The 19435-nt window shown below is 41.8% G+C and overlaps 1 protein-coding gene across 7 annotated transcripts in view; it reads left to right on the top strand.

Moving 5' to 3' along the window:
* FHIP1A (FHF complex subunit HOOK interacting protein 1A) overlaps nucleotides 1–19435 on the top strand; it is a 311586-nt gene that overhangs the window by 207573 nt on the left and 84578 nt on the right. For 6 of the 7 annotated variants that reach the window (XM_055550635.1, XM_055550630.1, XM_055550631.1 and 3 more), the window contains one exon: nucleotides 4599–5225. The exons of the other annotated variant lie outside the window; for it this stretch is intronic. In XM_055550635.1, coding sequence (XP_055406610.1) covers nucleotides 4704–5225 — 522 coding nt within the window. In that variant the 5' untranslated portion in view covers nucleotides 4599–4703. The remainder of the gene's footprint in view (nucleotides 1–4598; nucleotides 5226–19435) is intronic. 7 annotated transcript variants of the gene reach the window in all.

Below are 19435 nucleotides of genomic sequence, written 5' to 3'. Positions count from 1 at the left end.
TGGCTGTAATTGGAAAACCATTTATAGTGCTGTATTTCATCTTAAGAAAAGAAAGAAAGTGAAGTCGCTCAGTCGTGTCCGACTCTTTGCGCCCCCATAGACTGTAGCCTACCAGGCTCCTCTGTCCATGGGATTTTCCAGGCAAGAGTACTGGAGTGGGTTGCCATTTCCTTCTCCAGAGGATCTTCCCAACCCAGGGATCGAACCTGGGTCTCCAGCATTGTAGGCAGACGCCTTACTGTCTGAGCCACCAGGGAAGCCTTTGATGTTAGCTGGCTTATATAGTAAGCATGGGCTTTATCGGGGGTTGATTAGGTTTGTTCAGTGGTATTTGGCCTAACAAAAGTGAAAGTGAAGTGAAAGTTGCTCAGTCGTGTCCAGCTCTTTGCAATCCCATGGACTATACAGTCCATGGAATTCTCCAGGCCAGAATACTGGAGTGGGTAGCTATTCCCTTCTCCAGGGGATCTTCCCAACCCAGGGATCGAACCTAGGTCTCCCACATTGCAGGCGGATTCTTTACTAGCTGAGTCACAAGGGAAGCTGCCTAACAAAATGAACTTGTTTAGTAAAGGAAATATTTGTAAATTATATTTTCCGACTTGGATCTCTCCTCCCCCATAATTGTGTTTTCTTCCCGTAAACTGAATCCTTGAGGCTAAGCACATATGGCTGAGAAAGAGCCAGGGCTGGGGAGTTGGAGGCAAGGTTAAGAGTGTAAGAGGGTAGTCAGGGGAGTGGGTCAGGCCACTGTGAGCAGCAGGGATCCTCAGTAGGTGAGTGAAACTGGGCAGCAGGCAGAAATCAGGGGCCCGGGAATGTTGGAGTTTGGTGGGAGTGATGTAAGAAGAGGGCACATGAGGGAAAGATTAAAAAGTCAAGGTCACATCGGGAAGCAGCCGACAGAACCCGTAAGGGCTCAGCGCCCACCTGGCCGGCTGACGTTGGCCATCGGAACAGAAGCTCCTGGCTGTTTCTGTGCCAGTTGTGCTCTGGCTGGGAAGCTTCCTGGGCATTCCCTGTCAGGGTGGGAACCAGGCGCGGGGCGTGGCCCGCAGAGCCCACTTGTAAAAGCAGGTCAAGGGTGTGTCTACCTGAAAGGGAAAGGGAGGTGGCCCGGGAGCGTCCTGACACCTCCAAGAGGGAGGCTAAGGAGTGGCAACACAGGCAGAACCAGCACTTTGCTGAGCTTGTGTTTCCGTGACTCACGGCCCTGGTTGTAACACACCAGTCTTTCGGGCAGTAAAGCTGCCAGGCCAGACTGGGGAATGAGTCAAGGGCCCTGTCCAGAGGGCCAGCAAACCTCTTCCTTCTTGGTGGGGTATCACAGCTCTGTTCTCGTGTTACTCTGCCCATGAACCCAGAAGGTGGTGTAGAAGAGCTTCTATAAAGGGGATACAGAGAGAGCTTTCAATGTAGAAGCTGCTGTGTAGTTTACATTCTGTATAAAAATCTCAGTTCTCTTTTGTGGGTTTTTCGTGGCCCCCTCCCCACCAAAAGTAGGTCTGTTTGCAGAGGAGTGTCTTGGAATAAATAATATAAATGAAGGTTAACCCATGAGAAAAGTGTGGCTTTTGATCGTGTAAATTGTTTTGCTTTATATTTACATATATACATTTAGATATTTTATAAATATTTAAAGGCATGCATATAGAATAAACACATATGCCTATATGAAAATTTATACTGGGTAGGAGTTTCTGTTAATTACTGTTTTAACTCAGCGTTTGGTCCTTTTTTTAGACGTAAGAACAAAATTGCTTTGTTTTTATTTTTACTTATATTATGAAATTAGATCAATTTATAGGAAAGAAGAACTAATTAACCTTACAATGTCATTTTATCTTCAAACTCATTTCTAACTGTGGGTCTATTTGTCAATATACTTAGTTTTTAACGAATTATTTTTCCTTATATATTGGATGTAATGATATGATTCACTTCATATTTATTTTTAATAGCATTAGTATATGGTGATGTAACATTGTGATTATAACTCTCTTATTCTTGACCATTTGGGTCAAGAATATTTTTATTTTTCATTATTGAAAATATAGCCTGGGTAAACATTTTAAAACAAATTATCTTTGTGTTGTTTCCTTGAGGCATTTTCCCCAAAGTGAGATTAACAAGCCAAAGGGCAGGAACACCTTTATAGCTTCTGTTACGTGTTGCCAGAGTGTTTGCTAGGAAGATGGAGCTCATTTGCAGCGCCACTCGCAGTGTATGATGCACACTGCCAGTTTCAGATAGCTTACACAGTCTAAGCACACATGAGGAGTATAATTACATTTCTACCCCGAGGCCTTGCTGTATAGATAGCTCTCATAAGTAAACTCAATATGTGAACTTTGAAATTATAGAATTAATATAAGTATAGAGCTAATTTGCTCTTTAGAGTGTGGAGCCCTGAAGGGGGCTTTGGGGCTGGAGAGCATGCTGTATCGAGGTGGTGCCCCCTTTTGGATGAGTGTGGTACTGCGATCCCACTCTGTGAGACTGTCAAGGCCAGAACCAAAGGGGGACCACAGACCCCAGTGTCTCTCACAGTGAAGTCCTCAGGCTTGTGAGGAGGCCTGTAAGGCTTCGTGGAGGCTGGGGGAGGGGGACAGTCTGCAGTCCATGCAGCCAAGAAGAGGGGGTGGCCATTGGGAAGGCCTAGGCCACGAGTCCCTGAGCATGTCCCAGGTAACTGCTAACCACAGCCTTCCTCATTGACACTGTCAACTCAGGGGTGTTGGGGGCGATGTTTTTGCCGTCACTCTGGCAGTATTTTTAATTTTATAATGGAAGCCAATGGAGATTACAGATTCTGTAGAAATTTATTCATCCACAAGGATAACTAGCCTAGTCTATAAATGTTCTTTTACTCTGCTTCAGAAAGGGGAAAATCTTAGACTTTTCCCTGAGAAATAAATTTCCCTCATTGCTCACACCTGCTGACATAGCCTTGTGCTTTTGCCAGTTTCTGCAGTGACTTGCAGAAATTCTATAACCTAAATACCAGAACACGTAACAGCATGTCCTAGAACTGGGCCGGGAGGGTAAGACCAAAGTGAAACATATTCCACAGAGCGTGTGGTTCAGAAAGGCTGAAAGGAACAACTTAGAGCCATTGATAAAATGCTTGAAAATTAACGTGTACACATTTTAAAGGAAGTGAATTGAATGGATATTTATCTTAGAAATTCCAAGTCATAAAGTTTAATGGAAGCTGAGACATAAAATTGTTTTAATTTTCAGGTACCAAAGTAGAAGTTAAGTATTGATGAGTGGAGAGAGGTGGTAAGCGTTAAAAGGCCAGCAGTTAGGGAGAGATACACCTAGACTGTCACATGAGATTGTTTACTTTTTAATTTTCAATGCTTTTTTTCCTCTTTTGGTGGTACATATAAATATATAAAACAAACTCTGCCATCTTTATCATTTTTAGTCAGTGGCATTAACTACATTCACAATGTTGTGCACTCATCACTGTTATTTTCAAAACTTTTTCATTACCCCAAACAGAAGCCCTGTGCTTTAGGGATTTATTTTGTAATTGGTTATCTCAAAAATTTTTTTCTGGCTTAAATAAATACACAATTCAACTCTTCATGCTTAAAATTTCAGCATATGCCATATGTTAGGGGATTCTTCTAGATATGTGTCTCATGGTCATCAGTTTCCTCTCCTCCTTCCTACTGATGCATGCTTTGCTGAAGATGGTGCCAATCAAGGAGGGCAGGGAGGGCTGTTGTTCTGTCGGGGCGTGTGAGGAGCTGCATTCTGCGGCTGAAAGCTTCAAATCAATGCTATTTGTAGGAGAACAATGGTAGTCCTGCTTATTTAATGTATTTTAAAATTTAAAAGCCCTATTATGTTCTGACAGCTTAAAAAAAATTCAGAACTTGTCATTACTTTGAACACAACAGGTATTACTATTTTTGTGTATTATTTTTAGTCTTTTTTCACTTTCATGTTTTTGACGTAGTTGATCATGATGAGTCTAATTGTATACAATTAACTTATTTTTTCATTTAACATATCACTTAACAGTTTTTTTTTTAAATTTTTGTTCAATAGTCTTCATAATAATAGGCCCAGGAATGTATGTAGCTTAATTTACACAACCATGTTACTTTCTTTGACATTTAGGTTACCAACATGTGTAGCTATGATAAACAACAACTTCAAACATCTTCCTTCTGTAGTTTTTAACCCCTTCATTTTATTCTCATGAGAGGGAGATGCAGAAGGCTCACATATCTTTTTTTCCCAAACTTTAAGCTTTTTATTTTGTACTGGGATGCAGCCGATTAACAATGTTGTTGTTTCAGGTGAACAGTGAAGGGACTCAACCGCACACATACATATATCCATTCTCCCCTACACCTCCCTCCCCTCCAGGCTGCCACATGACACTGAGCAGAGTTCCACGTGCTATACAGTAGGTCCTTGTTGGTTATCCCTTTTGAATATAGCAGTTGCTCACATATATCTTGTTAGGGGTTGTGGCTCTTGCATTTTCCATGAAGATTTGGTGCAATCAGCAGTGGTATGTTTTTGTAAGCTATGATAAACATCAGATGGATGACACATACTTGATTTGGTTACAGGTTGTGAAAATCTTAGAGAAGCATGACCCCTTGAAGAACACCCAGGCAAAATACGGGTCCATCCCTCCAGATGAGGCCAGTGCTGTCCAGAACTATGTAGAGCACATGCTCTTTTTGCTGATTGAGGAGCAAGCCAGGGATGCTGCCATGGGGCCAATCCTGGAATTTGTGGTCTCTGAGAACATCATGGAGAAACTCTTCCTTTGGAGCTTGAGGCGGGAGTTTACCGATGAGACAAAAATGGAGCAGCTCAAGATGTATGAGATGCTGATCACCCAGTCCCACCAGCCTCTGCTGCACCACAAGCCCATTCTGAAGCCCCTGATGATGTTGCTGAGCTCTTGTTCGGGAACAACCACCCCCACCGTGGAGGGGAAGCTGGTGGTCCTGCTCAATCAGCTCTGTTCCATTCTTGCCAAAGATCCATCCATCCTGGAACTCTTCTTCCACACTAGTGAGGACCAAGGGGCTGCGAACTTCCTCATCTTCTCCCTTCTGATCCCCTTCATTCACCGGGAGGGGACCGTGGGCCAGCAGGCCCGGGACGCCTTGCTCTTCATCATGTCTCTCTCTGCCGAGAACAGTGTGGTGGCCCATCACATCGTGGAGAACACCTACTTTTGTCCAGTAAGTCCTTCTTGTTGGCCCACCGTCCTCCCGCTCTTCTCCTCTCTTGGGCTGATGATAAATACTTTTTTTTAAAGCTTCTTTAGATTGTTATTTGCATCTCTTTTGTGCTGAAAATCTTGTTTCTTGTTTTTTTATTTTTGTTATTGTTATTTGTTCATTTTTGGCTGTGCTATGTGGCATGTGGTGTCATAGTTCTCCAACCAGGAATCAAACCCTTGCATTGGAAGCGCAGAGGCTTAATGGATATTTTCCCTTTTTTTTCCAGCACACTGTTCTTGACACCTTCTATGGAAGAATGTCTAGAGGATATATTGTGGAGGGAGGAGAGGAATTTAAGTTGAGATGCTCTATGGCTGAGCAATGTCAGCTTGAAATAAGCCAATAGAGGAAACTATATGTGTTACTGTTTCTTGGTTCATTTCTATTGGGTTAGGAGCTGTTTTGTTTTTTCTAAGAGCATCTCCTGAGCAATTGGTAAAACCTGCTCATCTTTTATTCTTAGCTTTTTAGTTGGTTTTGAGCCAATGAGTCATGGCATATGGTCAGACGCCTCACAGCAGGCTTCACAAATTAATTTGTTTCCCAGCAAGATAATGACCAAAATTGTAAATCCAAAACACTGATTCTATTTTAAAAGGAGAAATACATATTTACAGTTTGAAGTAGCAAGAAGTCCTCTACTCTGTATCGTTTCTTAAGTGTAGGTTGCTGAGCAATAGAGAGTAAGGCCTTACATGGATGCCTGAGGAGTCAGGCCCAGTTATAGGCCTGGAAAATAATAGGGACTGTCTGAGGCTCTCACAAAGCTGTACGACTCTGATTGCTTTCTGCTATTAGGGTCACCTTGGGAAGGGGTATTTAAACAGATTTATAGGTTTGTAGAGTTCCATAGAATAGCAAGGAGAAATACAAAAGCCTTCTTAAGTAAATAATGCAAAGAAATAGAGGAAAACAATAGAATGGGAAAGACTAGAGACCTCTTCAAGAAAATTAGAGATACCAAGGGGACATTTCTTGCAAAGATGGGCTCAATAAAGGACAGAAATGGTAGGGACCTAACAGAAGCAGAAGATATTAAGAAGAGGTGGCAAGAATACACAGAAGAACTGTATAAGAAAGATCTTAATGACCTGGATAACCACGATGATGTGGTCACTTACCTAGAGCTGGACATCCTGGAATGTGAAGTCAAGTGGACCTTTGGAAGCATCACTATGAACAGAGCTAGTGGAGGTGATGAAATTCCAGCTGAGTTATTTCAAATCCTACAAGATGATGCTGTGAAAGTGCTGCACTCAGTATGCCAGCAAATTTGGAAAACTCAGCAGTGGTCACAGGCTTGGAAAAGTTCAGTTTTCATTCCAGTTCCAAAGAAGGGCAATGCCAAAGAATGTTCAAACTACCATACAGTTGCACTCATTTCACATGTTAGTAAGGTTATGCTCAAAATCCTTCAAGCTAGGCTTCAGCAGAATGCGAACTGAGAACTTCCATATGTACAAGTTGGATTTAGAAAAGGCAGTGGAACCAGAGATTAAGTGGCCAAAATCTACTGGATCATAGAAAAAGCAAGGGAATTCCAGAAAAACATCTACTTCTGCTTTATTGACTGTGCTAAAGCCTTTGACCTTGTCGATCGCAACAAACTGTGGAAAATTCTTAAAGACGTGGAAATAGCAGACCACCTTACTTGCCTCCTACAAAACCTGTGTGCAGGTCAAGAAGCAACAGTTAGAACCAGACATGGAACAATGGACTGGTTCAAAATTGAGAAAGGAGTATGTCAAGACTATATATTGTTACACTGCTTATTTAACTTATATGCAGGGTACATTATGTGAAATACCAGGCTGGATGAATTGCAGGCTGGAATCAAGATTTCTGGGAGACATATCAACAACCTCAGGTATGCAGATGATAGTACCCTAATGGCAGAAAGAGAAAAGGAACTAAAGAGCCTCTTGATGAAGGTGAAAGAGGAGAGTGAAAAAGCTGGCTTAAAACTCAACATTCAAAAAAAACTAAGATCACGGCATCTGCTTCCATTACTTTTTGGCAAATAGATGGGGAAACATTGGAAACAGTGGCAGATTTTCTCTTCTTGGGCTTCAAAATCCCTGCAGATGATGACCACTGCCATGAAATTAAAAGACACTTGTTCCTTGGAAGAAAAGCTACGATCAACCTAGACAGCATATTAAAAAGCAGAGACGTCACTTTGTTGACAAAGGTCCATATTGTCAAAGCTATGGTTTTTCCAGTAGTCATGTACAGATGTGAGAGTTCGACCATAAAGAAGGCTGAGTGCCAAAGAATTGATGCTTTTGAACTGTGGTGTTGGAGAAGACTTGAGAGTCCCTAGGATAGCAAGGAGATCCAACCAGTCAACCCTGTCAACCCTAAAGGAAATCAGTCCTGAATGTTCATTGGAAGGACTGATGCTGAAGCTGAAGCTCCAATACTTTGGCCATCTGATGTAAAGAGCCGACTCATTGGAAAAGATCCTGATGTTGGGAAAGATTGAGGGCAAGAGGAGAAGGGGGCAACAGAGGATGAGATGGTTGGATGGCATCACCGATTCAACGGACATGAGTTTGGGTGAACTCTGGGAGGTAGTGAAGAATAGGTATAGCACTGGTGTGCTGCAGTCGATGGGGGTCACAAAGAGTAGGACATGACTTAGAGACTGAACAACAGATCTCCTGTTTTGTAAGATGTTGAGCAATGGCTATTTTTATTTTCCTAACCCAGTGAACATCTCCAGTTTATTTCCATTATAGCATATTCAAAAGCAGAGACATTACTTTGCCAACAAAGGTCCGTCTAGTCAAGGCTATGGTTTTTCCAGTGGTCATGTATGGGGTTGGACTGTGAAGAAGGCTGAGTGCCGAAGAATTGATGCTTTTGAACTGTGGTGTTGGAGAAGACTCTTGAGAGTCCCTTGGACTGCAAGGAGATCCAACCAGTCCATTCTGAAGGAGATCAGCCCTGGGATTTCTTTGGAGGGAATGATGCTAAAGCTGAAACTCAAGTACTTTGGCCACCTCATGCGAAGAGCTGACTCATTGGAAAAGACTCTGATGCTGGGAGGGATTGAGGGCAGGAGGAGAAGGGGATGACAGAGGATGAGATGGCCAGATGGCATCACTGACTCGATGGACGTGAGTCTGAGTGAACTCCGGGAGTTGGTGATGGACAGGGAGGCCTGGCATGCTGCGATTCACGGGGTCGCAAAGAGTCGGACACGACTGAGTGACTGAACTGAACCCAGTGAACATCTCCAGTTTATTTCCATTATGTGTTCTTTTTACTGATCATCTCATTGTGTTTCTTTATAAACTGTATTGCCTTGAACATGCCTGATTTTGCCAGAATAGTGTGTAAGACCATCAGTGAGCTTTATAGGAACAGGCCAGGTAAATTGCCTTAAGTAGATTAGATTCACTGTTAATGAACACCATGTGAGTGGTTCTTTACCCAAAGTGAGGGTATTTAGAAATGTATGTGGGGCATGTTGGTTGTCGGGCAACATAGGGGACCTGGAAGGGAGGTCATATGGCATTTAGTGTGCAGGGGCCAGGGATGCTTAAGGTCCAGTAGTTTGTGGAATGGTCACATACAGGAAAGAATCGCCTTGCCCCAGGTGCTAATAGTCATGCTAGTGATTGACATGCTGTATTTGGCTTTGAGGTTCAAGAGTAGTAATCTTCTTTATAATACTAAATTCCTGTCTTTATTAATAAACCAAACAGACTGAGGTCACCGAAGTGTCTGGTGAATATTTATTTTAGGAGGAAGAAATGAGTAAAAATTTTGAGAAATAGAGTTAAGTTCAGACACCATATGTCTCTTTGCTTCTGGCTTCTTACCAACAGAATCAGAAATTGCAGAAAGCGTGTGTGTATGCTCAGTCACTCAGTCATGTCCAGCTCTTTGTGGCCCCATGGACTGTAGCCCGCCAGGCTCCTCTGTCCATGAGATTTTCTAGGGAAGAATAGTGGAGTGGGTTGCCATTTCCCCCAAAGATTGAGAGTCAGATGGGAAGTAAAGAACTGATTCCATTCATCTGTGCCAGCGTATTAAATCTCCTTTCCTTATTTTCTTCAAGAGAATTATAAGCTAGGTTATAAATTCTTTTAAAAGAACATATCTTTAGGCAAAAGTGTAACTTCTCACCCGGAATCTGAATGTCTGTATTAGTTTTCTTTAAAAAAACAACAACAACAAAAAGCCAATTGATTAGAGTGTAATTATTCACAATGTTGTGTTAGTTTCTGCTGTTCAGTAAAGTGAGTCAGCTACATGTGTACATATATCCCCTCCCTCTTGAGCCTGCCTTGCACCTCCACCCTCATCCCACCCTTCTAGGTCACACAGAGCACTGAGCTGAGCTTCTTGTAGCTGTATTATTGAGCTTCTATGTACAGCAGCTTCCTAGTAGCTGTGTTAGTTTTCTATTGCTGCTGTAACAAATTCCCAAAGCTATGGCTTTAAATCACACTGATGATTATCTTACAGTAGCATCATCTTACTATAGGTTAGAAGTCCAACAGGTCTTACTGGGCTAAGCTTAGGATGTTGACAGGGCTTGCTCCTTTTTGGAGACTCTCACGGTGAGTCCTTTTCCTCACCTTCTCCAGCTTCCAGAGGCCACCCACATCCCTCCCCTCATGGCTCACTCCTTCCTTTCCACGGTCAGCAGTATTACATCTCTCTCACCATCCTTTTGGAGTCATGGCTCCCCCTGACTCTATTCCTCTGCCTCCCTCTTCCACTTCCACAAGAACCCTTGTAATTATATTATGTTTACCTGGATCATCCAGAATTTAAAGATTTTTAAGATCATCCCTGCTTAAAGATTAGCTAGTTAGCACCCCTAATTCCATCTGCATCCTTAATTTTCCTTTGCCACGGAACCTAATTTGTTCATGGACTCCGGAATTAGGATGTAGACAGCTTTGTGGGGGTTAATCTGCTTCCCACAACTACCATATTCATTCAGTTTGGAGAGATCTTGGAGAAGTTTGAAGAAGGTAGCATAGTCAGGATTCTTGTAGTTTAATCTGACCGTGTATGTTCGGGAGTTGTTGAGGAAGCAGGGACACACATTAGGGTCTAGAAACAAGAGTGAAAGGAATGAGAGTATAAAAGAGGCGCTGGGTCTGAGCAGTGATGTGAAGGCAGAGGCTGACTAAACAGTGGACTTTTTCATGAGGGGGCTGTGCAGAGGTTTGGAGTTTGGCTTACTTGAATTGTTTCGGGTAGTTCTGCTGTCCAAGAAGGAGTGCAGGTATTGAAACAAATCACAATATTTGGGTAGATCACTCGGTCAGTATCTACAGGGCAATTTCAAAAAGGTACTGTTTTCAAAAGCATCACAAATCTAAAGTATCTTGAAGAAATCTAACAAATATGTAAAAGGCTTTTATAAGGAAAATTATGGAACTTTATTGAAGGGCATAAAATAAGACAGAAATAGATGGAAAGCCCTGCAGTTCGTAGATATTGTGTAGATAATGCTTTTCTGCAAATCAATCTGTGAAGTTAACACAGTTTATGTTTTACAACTTTTTATTGTGGAAAAAAGCAAAATACAGAAATGGAACAAATACAGAGATTTGAAAGCATACTAAAAGGAACACCATATATATATTGCTTAAATTCAAAGTTGTTAATATGTGTCATACTTTGGTATACTTTATTTGTATACCAAATATATTTGTATATTTGTTTTGTATCTTTATTTGTTTTTGCTGTTCCATTTGAAATTAAATTATAGATATCAATTATTTTAATATGTATCTCCTACAAATAAGGACATGCTCCTATGCAATCACAATACTGTTATTATACCTAAGAAAATTGTACAGTAGTTCTATAATGTGATCTAATAACCAGTTTCCCACTTATGCCCCAAATTACTTTTACAGATTTCCCCCCCCACCCTAAACCAGAGTCCAGTGCAAGGTGCATTTCTGACTGCTGTGTATCTCTATGCTATGCTAAGTCACTTCAGTCGTGTCCGACTCTGTGTGACCCCATAGATGGCAGCCCACCAGGCTCCCCCATCCCTGGGATTCTCCAGGCAAGAACACTGGAGTGGGTTGCCATTTCCTTCTCCAGTCTCTAGTCTCTGTTAATTCTCAACAGGTTGCTGCTTTTATCCTCGTGGCGGTGACTTTGTAAGAGTTCAGCCATTATCTTTAGAACACCCCACGTTCCAGGTTTGTTTCTTTGTGTAGTTTGGTCCCTATCACTGGTGTTTCCTGAAAATCGGGAGTTGGGTCTAACTGCCTGGTTAAATTCAGGTTAAGTACATTTCGTAAGAATACTTTATAGGTGATGCTGTACACGACAAGAAGCACATGTTAGGTTGCACCACTGTTCGTGAGACCAGAGGTTGTCACTCGGTCGTTTAAGGCGGTGATCCTTTGATCCCTGTGTTGTAAAGATAAAACTTCCCCTTTGTAAATTGTAAGGTATAATTGGTGAGATGTTAACGTGACTTAAAATCCCAGTAGAGTTTTCGAAGGAACATGGCAAATTGATGCTAAATATCATATGCATGCATGCTAAGTTGCTTCAGTCATGTCCGACTCTTTGCGACCCAGTGAATAGTAGCCCACCAGGCTCCTCTGTCCTTGGTTTTCTCCAGGCAAGAATAGTGGAGTGGGTGTCCATTCCCTCCTCCAGGGGGTCTTCCTGACCCAGGGATTGAACCCAAGTCTCTTATGTCTCCTGCATTGGCAGGCGGGTTCTTGACCACTTGTGCTACCTGGGAATAGCTGAAATAATTCTACGAATAATGATAACAGTAATATATTTGTTGAGAGCTAACTATATGCCAGCCACTATTCTTAGTGCTTTATATGTATTAATTCACTGAATTCTCACAATTATTGGAACCAGTGTTATTCTCCTTTAATAGATGAAGAAACCTGATGTAAATTCATACAAGGCCACGTGGCTAGTAAGAGAGCAGGTTAGGATTTGAACTGGGGCAGTCTGACTCAGTGACCCATATGCTTAACCCCTATCTTGTACATAAGTGATAAAATATTAAGACTTTCTATAAAGCAGTAATCATAAAGAAAAGATGAAAGAACAAAAACAACACCCACAGGTCAAGTCTGCACCTCTTACGTCTCCTGCGTTGGCAGGTGGGTCCTTTACCACTAGTGCCACCGGGGAAGCCCATTTGCTACACACGTATTTGCAGGTGGTTGGTACCCAAAATATATAAAAATATTTGTAATATTACACATTAGTAAGAAAATGATGAAACGTGTGTGAAGGATATGAACCAACAGTTCCCAGAAGACCCCAAACCTGATACATATGAAAATATGCTCATTTTCCTTCTGTGTGTAGCATCAAATAAATACAGATGAACTTACAGTGAGACAGTAGGTAACAGCATCAGAGTGGCTAACCATTAGACATCCAATAACACCACGTTGGTACAATAACTCAAGAAAGCACAATGGCAGTATTGCCCTGAGAGCTCAGCTGGTAAAGAATCCTCCTGCAATGCAGGAGACCTGGATTCGATTCCTGGGTTGGGAAGATCCTCTGGAAAAGGGAAAGGCTATGACCTGAGTTGGATTCCTGGGTTGGGAAGATCCTCTGGAGAAGGGAAAGGCTACCCACTCCAGTATTCTGGCCTAGAGAATTCCATGGACTGTATAGTCCGCGTGGTCACAAAGAGTCAGACACGACTGAGCGACTTTCACTTTCAATGAAATTGAGTGTTTGCGTGCCGTGTAGCCCTGCATCTTCACTTCTAGATATCTCCCCTAGGGAAGCCTGCCACGTATTTACAAGGGTACATATACAGAGGTATTCTGTGGAATAGTGATTTGAAGAAGAGAGAAAGAGAAAGAAGAAAAAGATAAATAAAATGGTACATATGAGGTCGATGGAATACTCCTCAGCATTCAGAATGAATAAATCACTGAGCGTTATTCCTCTGCATCTATATTCATCTATCTACCACATCTTTTTTATCTGTTCAATTCTTGAAGGACACTTAGGCTGCTCCCATAGCTTGGCTATTATAAGTAGTACTGCAGTGAACATTGGGTGTATCTTTTTGAATTAGTGTTTTGTTTTCCTTGTATAAAAATGGAGTGAAATTTTGCCATTTGAAATAGCATGGAGGGACCTGGGTGGTATTAGGGTTAGGAAATAAATAAGAGACAGACACCTGCTGTATGTAGTCACTTGTGTGTGGAACCTAAATGTGACAAACGAGAAACAGACTCACAGATGTGGAGAACAAGCTGTTCATCAGAGGGGAGAGGGGCTAGGACCAGGGCAAAGCAGGGTGAAATTCACAGTCTACTCGGTGTAAAATAAGTTACAAGGGTGTTATGCACAGCATAGGAAATACAGTCAGTATTTTATAATAATTTTGAATGGAGTCTAATGTATAAAAATATCAAGTTACTATGTTGAGTTATGTTGAAACTAATAATAAGTCAGCTGTGCACGTGTGCTAAGGCACTTCAGTCATGTCCGACTCTTTGCAACCCTGTGGACTGTAGCCTGCCAGGCTCCTCTGTCCTTGGAATTCTCCAGGCAGGAATACTGGAGCGAGTTGCCACGGCCTCCTCGAGGGGATCCTCCCGAGCAGAGATCGCACCTGCGCCTCCCGTGGCTCCCGCACTGCAGGCGGGTTCTTTAACCGCTGAGCCACTGCGGAAGGCAAGTCAACTGTATTTCAATAAAAACAATTACATTTCACATTTATTAGCATGTAACTGCACCTACATGTGTGAACACCAATGAACCTAGAAACAAAAAGCATAAAATCTAAAAACATAAAAAAGTAACTAGCCAAATGTTCCATGTAGTATGTTAACATTTACATAAAATTTATGTAACCTTTTAAGACAACATCTTAGTGTGTACTGTTTTTTTGATACATATGAATATAGTAGAAGTACAGAAACACTCACAGAAATAATACATATTAAGCTCAGGACTGTGGTTACTTTTGGGTGCAAAGGAAAGGGAAGATATGATAATGAGATTGGAATAGGGTTTAGCTCTACTTGTAATGTTTTGTTTTTTGAAAAATAAAGAGCACTCTGAAGAAATTATGACAAAACAAAATCTGTTAAATCTTGGGAATGATTTTCTGTTTTTTTTTTTACATGTTTGTAATATGTCATATTTAAAAAATTTAAGCATGTTGGGACTAGAATGGAGCATATTTTTAGTGTTTACATTTCCACTAAGTTCTAGGTAGATTTCACTGCGTAGTTGTTGCTTTTATAAAACACGTCTTAAAACACTGTATACAGTTCATTAAAATTGGAGGAAAAGCATCTCCAGCTGACCTTATTTGCTAGAATGGAAAACAGAGCTTTGTTGTGTTAAGTTGCCCCTTACGATAGAGCCCATAATCTCATTTGTTCCCAGTTTTCTATAATTACATCTGACAACATAATTAAAAAAAAAAAAAGACCTCTTTATGTTGAAGATAAAAGCATACTCTATTAACCACCTGGCTAAGGACCACAATCGACAAAAAGCTTTTTCTAATTAGTATGATTGTCAAAGTGTGTTAGTATCAGGCTTTGGGAAGAGTAATGGCTCTTTAAGGAAACTGGACCACTTTTGGAAACTTTTGTTCCGTGGTTTATAGGAAGAGCTTGCTGGTTCTGCCTTTTGTCTTAGGATGTGTTTTCCCAAGAAAAGAAAGATAATAAGGATACTCTAGGGAAGAATTTAGTGCCCACAAATGGCTGGGGACTCTGTGACCCTTGCTTCTTATGATTTTTAAAAACCAAGTATTGATGATTAAGCCCTTGTCTCTTGTTGGCAGAAATTGAAAACAGCCTATACATACATTTGGAAATGCACTTTGAAATAAGCAAGCTTTAGGTACACAGCCACAGGTAGAAAGTTATTTATCCCATATCTAAAATTTATGAGGCTTTTTATTTTGGCATGTTGTCGCAAATGGTCCCTACCAGGTGACTTGCTGCTAGCTTCAGACTAAAGCCATCTGCCGACAGTCTTCTCTGCTTCTGCTGAAATTAGCTGGGTACTATTAGATGTTTAAAGTTAAAGGGGAACCTTTCCTGATGACTCACTGCTGTGTGCTCATCATTTTTTCCCCCTCCATTGGAAACATTGCTGTGTATAAACCATGATGTCCACTTCTTTACATGCATGATTTCTTCTAATTGTTGCAACAACTCAGGGAAGAAACTGAACTTTGGAGGGCTTTAACAACTACCTGTAAGTGGCAAAGTCAGAGCCGTGTTAGTCTGATACTGAAACCCAGGGTCTCGGCAGTTACCATGCTATACTGTACTGCTGTCAGGGAAGTAGTTTGCTTTTCTAATTGTTGGTCATCTTTAGGGTTTTACATGGTCGTTCATTTTTTTTAAGACTTGAGAAAAGATAAATTAAAACTATTGGGTTATAGGACTTCGCTGGTGACCCAGTGCAGGGGATCGGGTTTGATCCCTGGTCAGGGAGCTAAGATCGTGCATACCACACAGCACAACCAAAAAAAGGGGGGGTGGGGTGGGGTGGTGGTGTTCATATGTTGGGGATAAGTATAATGTTTGACAGTTACTTTTTGGTGGTCAGGATTAATAAAAGGCTAAAAGAATGGATGAGCATTTAAAAATATTAACTGTTGAATGTCAACATATATTTTGAATTTTGAAGTTAAAATTGTCTTAGATTGTACCATGAAACTCTTGGAAAAATTATCTGCAAACCTGTTGTTGCCTCTCCTTTCTCTTCTTCCTGTTCTGGTAATATTCCCTGCATTGCTTCTTTGAATGAGGGAGTGAATAAAGGTCAGCAGGAAGTAGTCACCAGTAGTAACAGTCCTTCTTGCATTTGTGGTTGATCACCTGTCTCCTCCATCGCACCTGGTCAGACTTGTTCAGCGTTTGTTCCCCAGTCCCGACACTGTGCCTGGCCTGTTGTTGGTGTTCTCGAAACGCATGTGGACTGGATGAAGGAATCTGAAATCTGAGCAAAGTCTTGGAAAGGACAAATATTTAGCAGAAAGGATTTTCATCTTGCTCTTAAGACCATGTAGTCCTCTTCATCCTGCAGACTCTCTCTTAAGACCATGTAGTCCTCTTCATCCTGCAGACTCTCTCTTAAGACCATGTAGCCCTCTTCATCCTGCAGACTCTGTTAAGACCATGTAGCCCTCTTCATCCTGCAGACTCTCTGTTAAGACCATGTAGCCCTCTTCATCCTGCAGACTCTCTCTTAAGACCATGTAGCCCTCTTCATCCTGCAGACTCTCTCTTAAGACCATGTAGCCCTCTTCATCCTGCAGACTCGTCCTCGTGTTTCTTTGGTGTGCTGGAGACGATTGCACGTCTGCTCACCGCAGCTGTCGGTGTCCGGGGGACACACCGCACTGTCCTCCTGCGCAGGCGGGCTGAGTTCCCGTCCCAGCCATGCCCTTTTCAGGACACTCTGTAAAAAAAGTGAATATTAGGTATGTGTTATTTTTAATTACTGTCACTGATGTATGTAATTTGAAAATTAATGTTGCTGTAATTATATTGATATACTGAATAGTTATTCCCAGCTTCTTAGTCAGACAAATTAAGCCTGTCTTTATGAATTCATCTTCAAAGGCTCAAAGTGGTTAAGGAATTGGGAGTATGCAGAATTAAAGCCTTTGTTCTGCAGTTAATTTAGCATGAGTTAGCAAATGTAATTGATTTTAAAAATGTGGCATCAAGATTAGATTTCCCTTCAAGGAGAACTTTTGGTCTCTGTTCTCTCTTTCCAGAGGTTTCTGATTTATAACAAGGAGCTCACTGGGGTCACATTCAAAACAGGAATTAAAGTGATTTGTTTGGGTTTGCTGACAAGGAGTTGAATGCTTTAAATGGGGGACATTCTTTCTTGGGACTGCAGATGCCCTGATTTTGAAAAAGAGATACACTCTGTGTCTTGTTGACTGCTGTATATCCTGTGCTTAACATTATGCCTGTCCTGAGGGTGCTCAGTGACTTTTTTTTAAATAAGAGACTGAATGAGTGAATAAAGGTCACTAGGAAACAGAGCAGAGAAATGTATATGATCTTTTGATTTTTCCAATGTTGAAACAGTTCATCTCTTTCCCTTGCTGCCCTCACACACTCAGCCGTGGCTACTATTCCCCACCCTGCCCGCTCCGAGCCTTGCACCCACTCCGTCCCTTGGCGTCAGTCATCCAGTTTCTCTGCACCAAGACCTCCAGGTGCCCTTATTGACGGATGTATTACCCAGGAAAAGTACTGCTGGGGTCTGACCGGACAGATCACCCCAATCTGCAGTGTGGACGGGAGTGGACTGTTCAGGCCGGGTGAGATGGAGAAGACAGACCTTAAACTAACAAATGCAAGGAAGGCGGTTGCTGTACAGAGGGCTGCAGGGGGTGCTGTGGGAGCAAGCCAGGGGAGAGGGAGAGGTGACAGCTGGTAGATACTTCTTCCAAGCATGGCATACCTGGAGCCACACTGCCTGGCTTTCCATGGCTGATGTCAGGCACTATGGATTGTCATAGCTCAGCATCTGAACCTCCCTTCCCTTCTCTCTCTGGTCTGTATAAAGCCTGAGGTCTCATCTTTTTGTCTTTTCATACCATTCATGGGCTTCTCAAGGCAACAATACTGAAGTGGTTTGCCATTCCCTTCTCCAGTAGACCACGTTTTGTCAGAACTCTCCATCCATGCCCTACCTGCATGGCTCATAATTTCACTGTTAGACAATGCTGTGGTCCATGTGATCAGTTTGATCAGTTTTCTGTGGTTGTGTTTTTCATTCTGTCTACTCTCTTACAGTTATACAGTGGAAGTGACAAATAGATTCAAGGGATTAGATCTGATAGAGTGCCTGAAGAACTATGGACAGAGGTTCATGACATTGTACACGAGGAAGTGATCAAGACCATCCCCAAGAAAAAGAAATGCAAAAAGGCAAAATGGTTGTCTGATGAGGCCTTACAAATGGCTGAGAAAAGAAGAGAAGCGAAAGGTAAAGGAGAAAAGGAAAGATATACCCATTTGAATGCAAAGTTCCAAAGAACAGCAAGGAGAGATAAGAAAGCCTTCCTTAGTGATTAATGCAAAGAAATAGAGGAAAACAATAGAATGGGAAAGACTAGAGATCTCTTCAAGAAAATTAGAGATACCAAGGGAACATTTCATGCAAAGTTGGGCACAATAAAGGACTGAAATGGTACAGACCTAACAGAAGCAGAAGATATTAAGAAGAGCTGGCAAGAATACACGGAAGAACTATACAAAAACAATCTTCATGACCCAGATAACCATGTTGGTGTGATCACTCACCTAGAGCGAGACATCCTGGAATGAGAAGTCAAGTGGGCCTTAGGAAGCATCAGTATGAACAAAGCTAGTGGAGGTGATGGAATTCCAGTTGAGCTATTTCAGATCCTGAAAGATGATGCTGTGAAAGTGCTGCACTCAATCTGCCAGCAAATTCGACAAACTCAGCAGTGGCCACAGGGCTGGAAAAGGTCAATTTTCATTCCAATCCCAAAGAAAGGCAATGCCAAAGAATGCTCAAGCTACCGCACAATTGCACTCATCTCACATGCTAGCAAAGTAATGCTCAAAATTCTCCAAGCCAGGCTTCCACAGTATGTGAACCAAGAACTTCCAGGTGTTCAAGCTGGTTTTAGAAAAAGCAGAGGAACCAGAGATCACATTGCCAACATCCGTTGGATCATCAAAAAAGCAAGAGAGTTCCAGAAAAACATCTATTTCTGCTTTATTGACTATGCCAAAGCCTTTGACTGTGTGGATCACAACAAAGTGTGGAAAATTCTGAAAGAGATGGGAATACCAGACCACCTTACCTGCCTCCTGAGAAATCTGTATGCAGGTGAAGAAGCAACAGTCAGAACCAGACATGAAACAACAGACTGGTTCCAGATAGGGAAAGGAGTACATCAAGGCTGTGTATATTGTATAAATTAAATAAGTATTGCTTATTTAACTTATATGCAAAGTAGATCATGCGAAATGCCATACTGGATGAAGCACAAGCTGGAATCAGGATTGCCAGGAGAAATATTAATAATCTCATATATGCAGATGACACCACCTTTATGGCAGAAAGCGAAGAAGAACTAAAGAGCCTTTTGATGAGGGTGAAAGAGGAGAGTGAAAAAGTTGACTTAAAACTCAACATTGAAAAAACTA

The sequence above is a fragment of the Bubalus kerabau genome, chromosome 16, assembly GCF_029407905.1.
Source record: "Bubalus kerabau isolate K-KA32 ecotype Philippines breed swamp buffalo chromosome 16, PCC_UOA_SB_1v2, whole genome shotgun sequence".
NCBI classification, from domain to species: Eukaryota; Metazoa; Chordata; class Mammalia; order Artiodactyla; family Bovidae; genus Bubalus; species Bubalus kerabau.
Note: the sequence above shows the minus strand (reverse complement) of the source record. Positions and strands in the feature narration are given on the sequence as shown.